Genomic DNA, 17,949 nt, shown 5'->3' with positions numbered 1-17,949 from the left:
GGTCAGTATGGTTTAGGGTTAGGGTTAGGGTTAGGGTCAGTGTGGTTTAGGGTTAGGGTTAGGGTTAGGGTCAGTATGGTTTAGGGTTAGGGTTAGGGTCAGTGTGGTTTAGGGTTAGGGTTAGGGTTAGGGTCAGTATGGTTTAGGGTTAGGGTTAGGGTCAGTATGGTTTAGGGTTAGGGTTAGGGTCAGTATGGTTTAGGGTTAGGGTCAGTATGGTTTAGGGTTAGGGTTAGGGTCAGTGTGGTTTAGGGTTAGGGTTAGGGTTAGGGTCAGTATGGTTTAGGGTTAGGGTTAGGGTTAGGGTCAGTATGGTTTAGGGTTAGGGTTAGGGTTAGGGTCAGTATGGTTTAGGGTTAGGGTTAGGGTCAGTATGGTTTAGGGTTAGGGTTAGGGTCAGTATGGTTTAGGGTTAGGGTTAGGGTCAGTATGGTTTAGGGTTAGGGTTAGGGTCAGTATGGTTTAGGGTTAGGGTTAGGGTCAGTATGGTTTAGGGTTAGGGTTAGGGTCAGTATGGTTTAGGGTTAGGGTTAGGGTCAGTATGGTTTAGGGTTAGGGTTAGGGTCAGTATGGTTTAGGGTTAGGGTTAGGGTCAGTATGGTTTAGGGTTAGGGTTAGGGTCAGTATGGTTTAGGGTTAGGGTTAGGGTCAGTATGGTTTAGGGTTAGGGTTAGGGTCAGTATGGTTTAGGGTTAGGGTTAGGGTCAGTATGGTTTAGGGTTAGGGTTAGGGTCAGTATGGTTTAGGGTTAGGGTTAGGGTCAGTATGGTTTAGGGTTAGGGTTAGGGTCAGTATGGTTTAGGGTTAGGGTCAGTATGGTTTAGGGTTAGGGTTAGGGTCAGTGTGGTTTAGGGTTAGGGTTAGGGTTAGGGTCAGTATGGTTTAGGGTTAGGGTTAGGGTTAGGGTCAGTATGGTTTAGGGTTAGGGTTAGGGTTAGGGTCAGTATGGTTTAGGGTTAGGGTTAGGGTCAGTATGGTTTAGGGTTAGGGTTAGGGTCAGTATGGTTTAGGGTTAGGGTTAGGGTCAGTATGGTTTAGGGTTAGGGTTAGGGTCAGTATGGTTTAGGGTTAGGGTTAGGGTTAGGGTCAGTATGGTTTAGGGTTAGGGTTAGGGTCAGTATGGTTTAGGGTTAGGGTTAGGGTTAGGGTCAGTGTGGTTTAGGGTTAGGGTTAGGGTTAGGGTCAGTATGGTTTAGGGTTAGGGTTAGGGTCAGTATGGTTTAGGGTTAGGGTTAGGGTTAGGGTCAGTATGGTTTAGGGTTAGGGTTAGGGTCAGTATGGTTTAGGGTTAGGGTTAGGGTTAGGGTCAGTATGGTTTAGGGTTAGGGTTAGGGTCAGCATGGTTTAGGGTTAGGGTCAGCATGGTTTAGGGTTAGGGTTAGGGTCAGCATGGTTTAGGGTTAGGGTCAGGGTTAGGGTCAGCATGGTTTAGGGTTAGGGTTAGGGTTAGGGTCAGCATGGTTTAGGTCAGAGACTCTATAAAATGTTGGCAATGCGCTGGTTAGAATGGAGTTACTGTAGCATTCTGAATGGGATTTCACATGTACTTGTTAGTATTGCTAACCTACGGATTACAGAGGCTCAGTGGGGTTCCAAAATAGCAGCCCTGGTGTTCAGTGCTGGTATTACCGAATGTCCCTGGATGGCACACGGTCGGTATGAAGGTGTGATATAAAGATTATCACCCAAACCTACCAGGCTGTGATAGACTGACAGGATGCTCTCAATGGTGCATCTGTAGGCGGTCTTAGGGGGCCAACCTCCTGATATTGAAGAGATGCTGTTACACCATTTTCACTCAACTCTGTAACTGTTCTAAAGTTACAGTTGGCTTTGTGAAATCCCTGAACAGTTTCCTTTCTCTCTGACAACTGAGTTAGGAAGGACATCTGTATCTTTGTAGTGACTGGGTATAATGATACGCCATCCAAATTGTAATTAATAACTTCACCATGTGCAAAGGGATATTCAATGTTCAATATCCATCTACCAATAGGTGCCCTTCTTTACGAGGCATTGGAAAACGTCCCTGGTCAAAATGTGGAAAAAGTCAAGAGGTGTGAATACTTTCTGAAGGCACTATAGGTCCTTAGTGATGTGGACACCGAGGAGCCTAAAGCTCTCAACCCGCTCCACTACAGCCCTGTCGATGTGAATGGGGGCGTGCTTGGTACTCCGTTTCCTGTAGTCCACCATCAACCAGTTTTGATAGTAAAGTGGAAAGTGCAAGAACAAAATTATTTTGGGATTCTTGCGAGGGCCTAGTGTACTGTCGTCTTGTTGTAGTCTTGTGTTCAGCCCACTGCCTCTCTCTTAATTAATGAACTCAACAGTTGTTATCATCACTCTAATCATAAAAATGAAAATTGAGGTGTTGGCTTTGGGGATGACCAGTGAGATATACCTGCTGGAGCACATGCTACGGGTGGGTGTTGTTATCGTGACCAGTGAGCTGAGATAAGGCGGAGCTTTACCTAGCATAGATTTATAGATGACCTGGAGCCAGTGGGTCTGGCGCCGAATATGTAGCGAGGGCCAGCCGACTAGAGCATACAGGTCGCAGTGGTGGGTAGTATAAGGGATTAGATCTCTACTGTCCATAATCTATTAGATCTATACTGTCTATAACCTATTAGATCTCTACTGTCTATAACCTATTAGATCTCTACTCTCTATAACCTATTAGATCTCTACTGTCTATAACCTATTAGATCTCTACTGTCTATAACCTATTAGATCTCTACTGTCTATAACCTATTAGATCTCTACTGTCTATAACCTATTAGATCTCTACTCTCTATAACCTATTAGATCTCTACTGTCTATAACCTATTAGATCTCTACTGTCCATAATCTATTAGATCTCTACTGTCTATAGATCTCTACTGTCTATAACCTATTAGATCTCTACTGTCTACAATATATTAGATCTCTACTGTCCATAACCTATTAGATCTCTACTGTCTACAATATATTAGATCTCTACTCTCTAAACTCTATTAGATCTCTACTGTCCATAATTTATTAGATCTCTACTGTCTATAACCTATTTGATCTCCACTATCTATAACCTATTAGATCTCTACTGTCTAACCTATTAGATATCTACTGTCTATAACCTATTAGATCTCTGTCTATAACCTATTAGATCTCTGTCTATAACCTATTAGATCTCTGTCTATAACCTATTAGATCTCTGTCTAAAACCTATTAGATCTCTACTGTCTATAACCTATTAGATTTCTACTGTCTACAATCTATTAGATCTCTACTGTATGTAATCTACTGTATTATATTTCTGTCAATAACTTATTAGATCTCCACTGTCTATAATCTATTAGATCTCTACTGTCTATAACCTATTCGATCTCTACTGTCTATAACCTATTATGTTTCACTGTCATCATTAGAACTTGCTGGGCCCATTGGTGAGAGGAGGAAGGTGCAGTAGAACTGTAGTCTATGGAACCATAGGACACATTTTAATGGTCCAGTAAAACTATGTTGAATGTTTAACCTGGTAGACTACCTCCTACCTTACAGCAAGCAGGTGAATGTTTAACCTGGGAGACTACCTCCTACTTTACAGCAGGTGTGTTGATTGTTTAACCTGGTAGACTACCTCCTACCTTACAGCAGGTGTGTTGAATGTTTAACCTGGTAGACTACCTGCTACCTTACAGCAGGTGAATGTTTAACCTGGTAGTCTACCTCCTACCTTACAGCAGGTGAATGTTTAACCTGGTAGACTACATCCTACCTTACAGCAGGTGAATGTTTAACCTGGTAGACTACCTCCTACCTTACAGCAGGTGAATGTTTAACCTGGTAGACTACATCCTACCTTACAGCAGGTGAATGTTTAACCTGGTAGACTACCTCCTACCTTACAGCAGGTGAATGTTTAACCTGGTAGACTACATCCTACCTTACAGCAGGTGAATGTTTAACCTGGTAGACTACCTCCTACCTTACAGCAGGTGAATGTTTAACCTGGTAGACTACCTCCTACCTTACAGCAGGTGTGTTGAATGTTTAACCTGGGAGACTACCTCCTACCTTACAGCAGGTGAATGTTTAACCTGGTAGACTACATCCTACCTTACAGCAGGTGAATGTTTAACCTGGTAGTCTACCTCCTACCTTACAGCAGGTGTGTTGAATGTTTAACCTGGTAGACTACCTCCTACCTTACAGCAGGTGAATGTTTAACCTGGTAGACTACATCCTACCTTACAGCAGGTGAATGTTTAACCTGGTAGACTACCTCCTACCTTACAGCAGGTGAATGTTTAACCTGGTAGACTACATCCTACCTTACAGCAGGTGAATGTTTAACCTGGTAGACTACCTCCTACCTTACAGCAGGTGAATGTTTAACCTGGTAGACTACATCCTACCTTACAGCAGGTGAATGTTTAACCTGGTAGACTACCTCCTACCTTACAGCAGGTGAATGTTTAACCTGGTAGACTACCTCCTACCTTACAGCAGGTGTGTTGAATGTTTAACCTGGGAGACTACCTCCTACCTTACAGCAGGTGAATGTTTAACCTGGTAGACTACATCCTACCTTACAGCAGGTGAATGTTTAACCTGGTAGTCTACCTCCTACCTTACAGCAGGTGAATGTTTAACCTGGTAGACTACCTCCTACCTTACAGCAGGTGTGTTGAATGTTTAACATGGGAGACTACCTCCTACCTTACAGCAGGTGAATGTTTAACCTGGTAGACTACCTCCTACCTTACAGCAAGTGTGTTGAATGTTTAACCTGGTAGACTGCCTCCTACCTTACAGCAGGTGAATGTTTAACCTGGTAGACTACATCCTACCTTACAGCAGGTGAATGTTTAACCTGGTAGACTACCTCCTACCTTACAGCAGGTGAATGTTTAACCTGGTAGACTATCTCCTACCTTACAGCAGGTGAATGTTTAACCTGGTAGACTACCTCCTACCTTACAGCAGGTGAATGTTTAACCTGGTAGACTACCTCCTACCTTACAGCAGGTGTGTTGAATGTTTAACCTGGTAGTCTACCTCCTACCTTACAGCAGGTGAATGTTTAACCTGGTAGACTACCTCCTACCTTACAGCAGGTGAATGTTTAACCTGGTAGACTACCTCCTACCTTACAGCAGGTGAATGTTTAACCTGGTAGACTACCTTCTACTTTACAGCAGGTGAATGTTTAACCTGGTAGACTACCTCCTACCTTACAGCAGGTGAATGTTTAACCTGGTAGACTACCTCCTACCTTACAGCAGGTGTGTTGAATGTTTAACCTGGTAGACTACCTCCTACCTTACAGCAGGTGAATGTTTAACCTGGTAGACTACCTCCTACCTTACAGCAAGTGTGTTGAATGTTTAACCTGGGAGACTACCTCCTACCTTACAGCAGGTGAATGTTTAACCTGGTAGACTCCCTCCTACCTTACAGCAGGTGTGTTGAATGTTTAACCTGGTAGTCTACCTCCTACCTTACAGCAGGTGAATGTTTAACCTGGTAGACTATCTCCTACCTTACAGCAGGTGAATGTTTAACCTGGTAGACTACCTCCTACCTTACAGCAGGTGAATGTTTAACCTGGTAGACTACCTCCTGCCTTACAGCAGGTGAATGTTTAACCTGGTAGACTACCTCCTACCTTACAGCAGGTGAATGTTTAACCTGGTAGACTACCTCCTACCTTACAGCAGGTGTGTTGAATGTTTAACCTGGTAGTCTACCTCCTACCTTACAGCAGGTGAATGTTTAACCTGGTAGACTACCTCCTACCTTACAGCAGGTGTGTTGAATGTTTAACCTGGTAGTCTACCTCCTACCTTACAGCAGGTGAATGTTTAACCTGGTAGACTATCTCCTACCTTACAGCAGGTGAATGTTTAACCTGGTAGACTACCTCCTACCTTACAGCAGGTGTGTTGAATGTTTAACCTGGTAGTCTACCTCCTACCTTACAGCAGGTGAATGTTTAACCTTTTAGACTACCTCCTACCTTACAGCAGGTGAATGTTTAACCTGGTAGACTACCTCCTACCTTACAGCAGGTGAATGTTTAACCTGGTAGACTACCTCCTACCTTACAGCAGGTGTGTTGAATGTTTAACCTGGTAGACTACCTCCTACCTTACAGCAGGTGAATGTTTAACCTGGTAGTCTACCTCCTACCTTACAGCAGGTGAATGTTTAACCTGGTAGACTACCTCCTACCTTACAGCAGGTGAATGTTTAACCTGGTAGACTACCTCCTACCTTACAGCAGGTGAATGTTTAACCTGGTAGACTACCTCCTACCTTACAGCAGGTGAATGTTTAACCTGGTAGACTACCTCCTACCTTACAGCAGGTGAATGTTTAACCTGGTAGACTACCTCCTACCTTACAGCAGGTGAATGTTTAACCTGGTAGTCTACCTCCTACCTTACAGCAGGTGAATGTTTAACCTGGTAGACTACCTCCTACCTTACAGCAGGTGAATGTTTAACCTGGTAGACTACCTCCTACCTTACAGCAGGTGAATGTTTAACCTGGTAGACTACCTCCTACCTTACAGCAGGTGAATGTTTAACCTGGTAGTCTACCTCCTACCTTACAGCAGGTGAATGTTTAACCTGGTAGACTACCTCCTACCTTACAGCAGGTGAATGTTTAACCTGGTAGACTACCTCCTACCTTACAGCAGGTGAATGTTTAACCTGGTAGACTACCTCCTACCTTACAGCAGGTGAATGTTTAACCTGGTAGACTACCTCCTACCTTACAGCAGGTGAATGTTTAACCTGGTAGACTACCTCCTACCTTACAGCAGGTGAATGTTTAACCTGGTAGTCTACCTCCTACCTTACAGCAGGTGAATGTTTAACCTGGTAGACTACCTCCTACCTTACAGCAGGTGAATGTTTAACCTGGTAGACTACCTCCTACCTTACAGCAGGTGAATGTTTAACCTGGTAGACTACCTCCTACCTTACAGCAGGTGTGTTGAATGTTTAACCTGGGAGACTACCTCCTACCTTACAGCAGGTGAATGTTTAACCTGGTAGACTACCTCCTACCTTACAGCAGGTGAATGTTTAACCTGGTAGACTACCTCCTACCTTACATCAGGTGAATGTTTAACCTGGTAGACTACCTCCTACCTTACAGCAGGTGAATGTTTATTATTTTATTATTATTTATTTATTTATTCCTGGCTAGGGTACAGGGTCTGTGCCTGGCTAGGGTACAGGGTCTGTGCCTGGCTAGGGTACAGGGTCTGTGCCTGGCTAGGGTCTGTGCCTGGCTAGGGTCTGTGCCTGGCTAGGGTCTGTGCCTGGCTAGGGTACAGGGTCTGTGCCTGGCTAGGGTCTGTGCCTGGCTAGGGTCTGTGCCTGGCTAGGGTCTGTGCCTGGCTAGGGTACAGGGTCTTTGCCTGGCTACGGTCTGTGCCTGGCTAGGGTCTGTGCCTGGCTAGGGTACAGGGTCTATGCCTGGCTAGGGTACAGGGTCTGTGCCTGGCTAGGGTCTGTGCCTGGCTAGGGTCTGTGCCTGGCTAGGGTACAGGGTCTATGCCTGGCTAGGGTACAGGGTCTGTGCCTGGCTAGGGTCTGTGCCTGGCTAGGGTACAGGGTCTGTGCCTGGCTAGGGTACAGGGTCTATGCCTGGCTAGGGTACAGGTCTATGCCTGGCTAGGGTACAGGGTCTATGCCTGGCTAGGGTACAGGGTCTGTGCCTGGCTAGGGTCTGTGCCTGGCTAGGGTCTGTGCCTGGCTAGGGTACAGGGTCTGTGCCTGGCTAGGGTACAGGGTCTGTGCCTGGCTAGGGTACAGGGTCTATGCCTGGCTAGGCTACAGGGTCTTTGCCTTGCTAGATGACCATAGGCTAACGTGGTTCGGACGTTTCGGCTCCCATGGGTATGAAGATACAGGGAGTATAGCTCCATGAACCTGTGTTCTTGAATTCACTGATCGAACTAATATTCTCAAGCTGTCTGTGTATTAAACGGTTTTGTGGTCGCCATGTTTGTGTAACAACACATCATGGAGCAAGACTTTATCTCTCCTCTCTCTATATGTTTCTCTCTCTCTTTCCCTTCCCCCTCTCTCTCTTTCTGTTCCTCTGTCCTTCTCTCATTCTCCCCCACTCTCTGTCTCTGCCTCTCTCTCTCGGTCTTGTTTCTCTCTTTCCCTTCCCCCTCTCTCTCTTTCTGTTCCTCTTTGCTCTGTCCGTCTCTCATTCTCCCCCACTCTCTCTGTCTCTGCCTCTCTCGCTCTTGGTTTCTCTCTCTTTTGCTCTCGGTTTCCATCTCACTCACTCACTCCCTTCCTACTCCCTCCCTCCTTCGCTCCATTGCGCTCTCCCTCTCTCTCTTTCTCTCTCTCTCTCTCTCTCCCCCTCCCTCCCTCCCTCCCTCTCTCTGCATTCCCTCCCTCCCTCTCACGTTGCACCCTGCCCCTCCCGTTCTCTTTCTCTCTCTCTCTCTCTCTCTCTCTCTCTCTCTCTCTCTCTCTCTCTCTCTCTCTCTCTCTCTCTCTCTCCCTCCCTCTCACGTTGCACCCTGCCCCTCCCGTTCTCTTTCTCTCTCACATTGCTCCCTGCCCCCATCTCCTCTCTCTTTCTCTCTTTCTCTCTCTACTATTCTCCCTTCCCCCACTGCTGCTGCCTCTTATTTTCCTTCTCCCTCACTCCACCATTTCACTCCCTCCCTCCCCTGTTCTCTTTATCTCCTCCCTTCCCTCCCCCCTCAATCCCTCTTTCATTCCATGCAATCATCTGTTCTAGCTCTCTCTCTGCTCTCTTTCTCTCTGCTCACTCTCTCTCCCTCTCTCCCTGTGCTTCCTCCATTACGCCCCCATTTTGTCCTCTCCTCTGAAAGCGTATCCTCCCTCTTCCCTCTTTCCACCATGTTCTCTCCATCTGTTTTCTCCCTCTCTCCTTCATATTCTCTCCATCATGTTGTTCCCCCTCTTCCAGACCATGTATTATACCAACTTTACTGACTGATATTTGATTCAGAAATATGCTTTAAACAAACCTCTGTGAATCTGATCTACTTAAAGCTAGTGTTAGTTATCTCTAGAAGTGTCCCAGTGTGTTGTTGTCTAACCATTACTCATTAGAATCATGGTGTCTCACATACTGTCTATTACAACACCAGACCAGGGGACAGTGTTGAGCCCAGTTTCCCCCAGTACTAGTGTAGTGTTGACCAGGGGACAGTGTTGAACCCAGTTTCCCCCAGTACTAGTGTAGTGTTGACCAGGGGACAGTGTTGATCCCAGTTCCCCCAGTACAAGTGTAGTGTTGACCAGGGGACAGTGTTGAGCCCAGTTTCCCCCAGTACTAGTGTAGTGTTGACCAGGGGACAGTGTTGAGCCCAGTTTCCCCCAGTACTAGTGTAGTGTTGACCAGGGGACAGTGTTGAACCCAGTTTCTCCCAGTACTAGTGTAGTGTTGACCAGGGGACAGTGTTGAGCCCAGTTTCCCCCAGTACTAGTGTAGTGTTGACCAGGGGACAGTGTTGAACCCAGTTTCCCCCAGTACTAGTGTAGTGTTGACCAGGGGACAGTGTTGAGCCCAGTTTCCCCCAGTACTAGTGTAGTGTTGACCAGGGGACAGTGTTGAGCCCAGTTTCCCCCAGTACAAGTGTAGTGTTGACCAGGGGACAGTGTTGAGCCCAGTTTCCCCCAGTACTAGTGTAGTGTTGACCAGGGGACAGTGTTGAACCCAGTTTCCCCCAGTACTAGTGTAGTGTTGACCAGGGGACAGTGTTGAGCCCAGTTTCCCCCAGTACTAGTGTAGTGTTGACCAGGGGACAGACCAGGGGACAGTGTTGATCCCAGTTCCCCCAGTACTAGTGTAGTGTTGACCAGGGGACAGTGTTGAACCCAGTTTCCCCCAGTACTAGTGTAGTGTTGACCAGGGGACAGTGTTGAGCCCAGTTTCCCCCAGTACTAGTGTAGTGTTGACCAGGGGACAGACCAGGGGACAGTGTTGATCCCAGTTTCCCCCAGTACTAGTGTAGTGTTGACCAGGGGACAGTGTTGATCCCATTTTCCCCCAGTACTAGTCTAGTGTTGACCAGGGGACCAGGGGACAGTGTTGATCCCAGTTCCCCCAGTACTAGTGTAGTGTTGACCAGGGGACAGTGTTGAGCCCAGTTTCCCCCAGTACTAGTGTAGTGTTGACCAGGGGACAGTGTTGAGCCCAGTTTCCCCCAGTAGTGGTGTAGTGTTAACCAGGCAAGTCAGTTAAGAATAAATTATTATTTACAATGACGGCCTACCCCGGAGATGCTTGGCCAATTGTGCACCGCCATATGGGACTCCCAATCACAGCCGGATGTGATCCCACCTGGATTCAAACCAGGGACTGTAGTGTCTTAGACAGCTGCACCACTCGGGAGCCCAAAATTCATGATTATTTGATTCAGTCAGTATTCTTCTAGTGTAACTATCAACCTGGTTGGTTTCATAACAGAAGAGCATCTGAGGAAACTATACTGAACAAAAATATAAACACAACATGCCAGAATTGCAAATATTCTACTGAGTTACAGTTCATAAGGAAATCAGTGTAATAAATTCATTAGGTCCTAATCTATGGATTTCACAGGACTGGGAATACAGATATGCATCTGTTGGTCAAAGATAACTGTTTAAAACAGATAGGGGTGTGGATCAGAAAACATGTCAGTATCTGGTGTGACCACCGTTTGCCTCGTGCAGCGCGACACATCTCCTTCACATAGAGTTGATCAGGCTGTTGATTGGGGCCTGTGGAATGTTGTGCCACTCCTCTTCATTCCCAAACATGCTCAATGGGTGACATGTCTGGAGAGTATGCAGGCCATGGAAGAACTGGGACATTTTCAGCTTCCAGGAATTGTGTACAGACCCTTGCGACATGGGACCGTGCATTATGGCACGACAATGGGCGTTAGGATCTCATCACGGTATCTCTGTGCATTCAACTTGCCATCGATAAAATGGAATTGTGTTCGTTGTCCGTAGCTTATGCCTGCCCATACCATCTGCCCGGTACAGTTGAAACCGAGATTCTGAGATCTGTGAAGGGCACACTTCTCCAGCGTGCCAGTGGTCATCGAAGGTGAGCATTTTCCCACTGTAATCGGTTACGACGCCAAACTGCAGTCATGTCAAGACCCTGGTGAGGACGACGAGCAGATGAGCTTCCCTGAGATGGTTTCTAACAGTTTGTGAATAAATTCTTTGGTTGTGTAAACTCAGTTTCATCAGCTGCCTCGGTGGCTGGTCTCAGACCATCCCACAGGTGAAGAAGCCCAATGTGGACGTCCTGGGCTGCCGTGGTTACACGGTTGTGAGGCCGGTGGGGGACCATTCTTGATCCACATGGGGAAACTGTTGAGTGTGAAAGACCCAGCAGCGTTGCAGTTCTTGACTCAAACCTACTACCATAACCGTTCAAAGGCACTTTGTCTTGCCCGTTCATCCTCTGTTTGGCACACATACACGATCCATGTTTCAATTGTCTTAAGGCTTAAACATCCTTCTTTAGCCTGTCTCTTCCCCTTCATCTAAACTGATTGAAGTGGATGGATCGAGAGCATCCTGACCTGTTGCATCCCCGCCTGGTATGGCAACTGCTCGGCATCTGACCGTAAGGCGCTACAGTGGGTACATGTACAAATGACCCCCGCACACTGACTTGGCCTCGTTATTGTTATTTTGTGTTATTTTTTCACATTTTTTACTTTAGTTTATTTGGTAAATATTTTCTTAACTCTTTCTTGAACTGCACTGTTGGTTGAGGGCTTGGAAGTCAGCATTTCACTGTGAGGTCTACACCTGTTGGTTAAGGGCTTGTAAGTAAGCATTTCACTGTAAGGTCTACACTGTTGGTTAAGGGCTTGTAAGTAAGCATTTCACTGTAAGGTCTACAGTTGTTGTATTCGGCGCATGTGACAAAGTTTGATTTAACAAGTGACATCGATAAGGGATCATAGTTTTCACCTGGTCAGTCTGTCATGGAAAGAGCTGGCGCTCATAATGTTTTGTACTTGTGTGGAGAGAGAGAGAGAGAGAGAGAGAGAGAGACACACACACACTCTGGTAGGGGGAGGAGCCAGAAGGCCCGCCTCCTTCCTGAGTATAAATAGGAGCAGAACACTTCCTCTCTTCTGTCTCTGAGACACTCTGTCTCTCTGTCTGGAGAATGAGGTCCTTGAAGCACCTGAAACATCACAACAGGAAGAATGTGGTGAGTTCTGGGCTGGTAACCACAGGATTAAGGTTAACATTTACCTTTGGTGTGTTCAGTAGTTTGGTTTAGTGGTGATTAGTTGGAACATTCACAGTTTGAGAAAATGTGATATTTGTTGTTTAAAATGTTCTCCCTCCTTTTAGGTGAAACCTTTCTCCATATTTCGTCCCAACAGCCTCAAATGTCTGTTTAAAGCTCTTTCAACTCGCTCTCTTTCTTCATGATCTAATCTTTCATTTTGTCATCTCTCTCTCTCTCTCTCTCTCTCTCTGTCTCTCGCTCTCTCTCTCTGTCTCTCGCTCTCTCTCTCTGTCTCTCGCTTTCTCTCTCTGTCTCGCTCTCTCTCTCTGTCTCTCGCTCTCTCTCTCTGTCTCTCTCTGTCTCTCTCTCTGTCTCTCTCTCTCTCTGTCTCTCTGTCTCTCTCTCTCTCTCTCTGTCTCTCTCTCTCTCTCTGTCTCTCTGTCTCTCTCTCTCTCTCTGTCTCTCTGTCGCTCTGTCGCTCTCTCTCTCTCTGTCGCTCTCTCTCTCTGTCTCTGTCTCTCTCTCTCTCTGTCGCTCTCTCTGTCGCTCTGTCTCTCGCTCTCTCTCTCTCTGTCTCTTTCTTCATGATCTAATCTTTCATTTTGTCATCTCTCTCTCTCTCTCTTCATGATCTAATCTTTCATTTTGTCATCTCTCGTGCTCTCTCTGTCTCTCTCTCCCTCTCTACACGATTTAATCTTTCATTTTGTCTGCCTTTCATTTAGTCATTTCTTTCTCTCCCTCTTGCTTGCTCACTCCCTCTCCCCCTCCCTTTTCTCTCCCCTCCCTTTCCTCTCTTTTTTGTTTGCTCACTGCCTCCCTCTCCCCCTCCCGCCTCTTTCACCCTCTCACTCTCATTCTCTGCCCTCCCTTCCTCTTTTCTCTCCAGTGTCTCTCTTTTCATTCTCTCTCTCCCTCCCCCTCCCTTTCCTTCTCTCTCTTTCTCCGTCCCCCCTTTCCTTCTCTCTTTCTCCCTCCCTCCCCTCCCTTTCATTCTTTCTCCTTTCTTTCCTTCTCTTTCTCCCTCCCCTTCTTTCTCCCTCCCTCTTTCCTTCTTTCTCCCTCCCTCTTTCCTTCTTTCCCCCTCCCTCTTTCCTCCTTTCCCCCTCCCTCTTTCCTTCTTTTTCTCTCCCTCTTTCCTTCTCTCTCTTTATCCCTCCCTCTCTTTCTCCTTCTCTCTTTCTCCTTCTCTCTCTTTCTCCTTCTCTCTCTCTTTCTCCTTCTCTCTCTCTTTCTCCTTCTCTCTCTCTTTCTCTCTTTCTCTTTCTCCTTCTCTCTCTCTTTCTCTCTTTCTCTTTCTCCTTCTCTCTCTCTTTCTCCTTCTCTCTCTCTTTCTCTCTCTCTCTCTTTCTCTCTCTCTCTTTCTCCCTCTTTTTCTCTCTCTCTCTCTCTCTTTCTCTCTCTTTCTCTTTCTCTCTCTCTTTCTCTCTCTCTTTCTCCCTCTCTCTCTTTCTCCCTCTTTTTCCCACTCTCTCTTTTTCTCCCTCCCCCTCTCTTTCTCCCCCCTTTTCGTTCATCCTCTTTCTCCCCTCCCCCTCTCCTCCATCACCTGCTTTCATTTTCCTCTCTCTCTCTCTCTCTCTCTCTCTCTGTGTCTGTTCTCTCTGTCCTCTCTCTCTCGCTCTCTCTTTGTGTCTGTTCTCTCTGTCCTCTCTCTCTCTCGCTCTCTCTCTCTGTGTCTGTTCTCTCTGTCCTCTCTCTCTCTCTGTGTCTGTTCTCTCTGTCCTCTCTCTCTCGCTCTCTCTTTGTGTCTGTTCTCTCTGTCCTCTCTCTCGCTCTCTCTCTCTCTGTGTCTGTTCTCTCTGTCCTCTCGCTCTCTCTCTCTCTCTCTCTCTAACTGTTCTCAGACCAGATCTGTCACCATATCATATTATCATGTAAGAACAACAGTTTGTTACCATGAAAGTGTAGCTGTAGTCTTCTTACTGTGTGTGTTTTGCAGCTGTGTGGATACATTCAGTTAGCTACATGTTCAGATTATATTATGGATCGGTATAGAATCTAGATGAATCTAAAGTAAAGGATTGTGAATGGGGATTTGATTTGGTTGGTCCTCAACACACAGCTCCAACACTTCATTCAGCATAAATGACAGCCCTGAGACAGTGTGCCCCGGAGCAGGGTAGTTCTGAAGGTTTCTTTGCCATAGAAATTGGCTGACTAAAAGGTGAGCCTCTCATGTCACCTGTTATCCCGAGTTCAACTCAGTTGACCAACGTTAGATAGTTAACTCCTCTATCAAGATTCCTAATCCGCCTCTGTCATTTTACAGTTTAGTCATTTAGCAGACGCTCTTATCCACAATGAATTACAGGAGCAATTAGAGTGAAGTGCATTGCTCAAGGGCACGTCGACAGATTCTTCACCTAGTTGCCTCTGGGATTCGAACCGACCTTTCAGTTGCTGGCTCTTAACCGATAGGCTACCTCAGTTGAGTTGCTGTTATTGGTATTGATTATGGTTGACCAGGGGCTGATGGGTGATATTATTGATGATGGTTGACCAGGGGCTGATGGGTGATATTATTGATGATGGTTGACCAGGGGCTGATGGGTGATATTATTGATGATGGTTGACCAGGGGCTGATGGGTGATATTATTGATGATGGTTGACCAGGGGCTGATGGGTGATATTATTGATGATGGGTGACCAGGGGCTGATGGGTGATATTATTGATGATGGGTGACCAGGGGCTGATGGGTGATATTATTGATGATGGGTGACCAGGGGCTGATGGGTGATATTATTGATGATGGTTGACCAGGGGCCGATGGGTGATATTATTGATGATGGGTGATATTATTGATGATGGGTGACCAGGGGCTGATGGGTGATATTATTGATGATGGTTGATATTATTGATGATGGTTGACCAGGGGCTGATGGGTGATATTATTGATGATGGGTGATATTATTGATTACTGTTGATATTATTGATGATGGGTGATATTATTGATGATGGTTGACCAGGGGCTGATGGGTGATATTATTGATGATGGGTGATATTATTGATTATGGTTGACCAGGGGCTGATGGGTGATATTATTGATGATGGTTGACCAGGGGCTGATGGGTGATATTATTGATGATGGGGGATATTATTGATGATGGGTGACCAGGGGCTGATGGGTGATATTATTGATGATGGTTGATATTATTGATGATGGTTGACCAGGGGCTGATGGGTGATATTATTGATGATGGGTGATATTATTGATGATGGTTGACCCGGGTTGAGAGGTGATATTATTGATGATGGTTGACCAGGGGCTGATGGGTGATATTATTGATGATGGTGGACCCGGGTTGAGAGGTGATATTATTGATGATGGTTGACCAGGGGCTGATGGGTGATATTATTGATGATGGTTGACCAGGGGCTGATGGGTGATATTATTGATGATGGTTGACCAGGGGCTGATGGGTGATATTATTGATGATGGTTGACCAGGGGCTGATGGGTGATGTTATTGATGATGGTTGACCAGCGGCTGATGGGTGATATTATTGATGACGGTTGATATTATTGATTCTGGTTGACCAGGGGCTGATGGGTGATATTATTGATGATGGTTGACCAGCGGCTGATGGGTGATATTATTGATGACGGTTGATATTATTGATTATGGTTGACCAGGGGCTGAGGGGTGATATTATTGATGATGGGTGATATTATTGATATTATTGATGATGGTTGATATTATTGATGATGGGTGATATTATTGATAATGGGTGATTATTATTGATGATGGGTGATTAATTGATGATGGTTGACCAGGGGCTGATGGGTGATATTATTGAATGGGTGATATTATTGATGATGGGTGATATTATTGATGATGGTTGACCAGGGGTTGATGGGTGATATTATTGATGATGGGTGATATTATTGATGATGGTTGACCAGGGGCTGATGGGTGATATTATTGATGATGGTTGACCAGGGGCTGATGGGTGATATTATTGATGATGGTTGATGGGTGATGATGGGTGACCAGGGGCTGATGGGTGATATTATTGATGATGGTTGATATTATTGATGATGGTTGACCAGGGGCTGATGGGTGATATTATTGATGATGGGTGATATTATTGATGATGGTTGACCCGGGTTGAGAGGTGATATTATTGATGATGGTTGACCAGGGGCTGATGGGTGATATTATTGATGATGGTGGACCCGGGTTGAGAGGTGATATTATTGATGATGGTTGACCAGGGGCTGATGGGTGATATTATTGATGATGGTTGACCAGGGGCTGATGGGTGATATTATTGATGATGGTTGACCAGGGGCTGATGGGTGATATTATTGATGATGGTTGACCAGGGGCTGATGGGTGATGTTATTGATGATGGTTGACCAGCGGCTGATGGGTGATATTATTGATGACGGTTGATATTATTGATTCTGGTTGACCAGGGGCTGATGGGTGATATTATTGATGATGGTTGACCAGCGGCTGATGGGTGATATTATTGATGACGGTTGATATTATTGATTATGGTTGACCAGGGGCTGAGGGGTGATATTATTGATGATGGGTGATATTATTGATATTATTGATGATGGTTGATATTATTGATGATGGGTGATATTATTGATAATGGGTGATATTATTGATGATGGGTGATTAATTGATGATGGTTGACCAGGGGCTGATGGGTGATATTATTGAATGGGTGATATTATTGATGATGGGTGATATTATTGATGATGGTTGACCAGGGGTTGATGGGTGATATTATTGATGATGGGTGATATTATTGATGATGGTTGACCAGGGGCTGATGGGTGATATTATTGATGATGGTTGACCAGGGGCTGATGGGTGATATTATTGATGATGGTTGATGGGTGATATTATTGATGATGGTTGACCAGGGGCTAATGGGTGATATTATTGATGATGGGTGATATTATTGATTATGGTTGACCAGGGGCTGATGGGTGATATTATTGATGATGGTTGACCAGGGGCTGATGGGTGATATTATTGATGATGGTTGACCAGGGGTTGATGGGTGATATTATTGATGATGGGTGATATTATTGATTATGGTTGACCAGGGGCTGATGGGTGATATTATTGATGATGGTTGACCAGGGGCTGATGGGTGATATTATTGATGATGGTTGACCAGGGGTTGATGGGTGATATTATTGATGATGGGTGATATTATTGATTATGGTTGACCAGGGGCTGATGGGTGATATTATTGATGATGGTTGACCAGGGGCTGATGGGTGATATTATTGATTATGGTTGACCAGGGTCTGATGGGTGATATTATTGATGATGGTTGACCAGGGGTTGATGGGTGATATTATTGATGATGGTTGACCAGGGGCTGGTGGGTGATATTATTGATGATGGTTGACCAGGGGCTGATGGGTGATATTATTGATGATGGTTGACCAGGGGTTGATGGGTGATATTATTGATGATGGTTGACCAGGGGCTGATGGGTGATATTATTGATGATGGTTGACCAGGGGCTGATGGGTGATATTATTGATGATGGGTGATATTATTGATGATGGTTGACCAGGGGCTGATGGGTGATATTATTGATGATGGTTGACCAGGGGTTGATGGGTGATATTATTGATGATGGGTGATATTATTGATGATGGTTGACCAGGGTCTGATGGGTGATATTATTGATGATGGTTGACCAGGGGCTGATGGGTG

The 17,949-nt window shown here is 45.6% G+C and overlaps 1 protein-coding gene across 4 annotated transcripts in view; it reads left to right on the top strand.

Moving 5' to 3' along the window:
• LOC110519120 (zinc finger protein 710) overlaps window positions 1-17,949 on the top strand; it is a 44,347-nt gene that overhangs the window by 9,830 nt on the left and 16,568 nt on the right. The window contains exon 1 of one of the 4 annotated variants that reach the window (XM_036963405.1): window positions 12,118-12,228. The exons of the other annotated variants lie outside the window; for them this stretch is intronic. Coding sequence (XP_036819300.1) covers window positions 12,184-12,228 — 45 coding nt within the window. The 5' untranslated portion in view covers window positions 12,118-12,183. Of the gene's footprint in view, window positions 1-12,117; window positions 12,229-17,949 lie in introns of those variants that run through there. 4 annotated transcript variants of the gene reach the window in all.

The sequence above is a fragment of the Oncorhynchus mykiss genome, chromosome 26, assembly GCF_013265735.2.
Source record: "Oncorhynchus mykiss isolate Arlee chromosome 26, USDA_OmykA_1.1, whole genome shotgun sequence".
In the NCBI taxonomy this organism is placed as follows: domain Eukaryota; kingdom Metazoa; phylum Chordata; class Actinopteri; order Salmoniformes; family Salmonidae; genus Oncorhynchus; species Oncorhynchus mykiss.
This window is presented reverse-complemented; position numbering and strand designations above follow the sequence as displayed.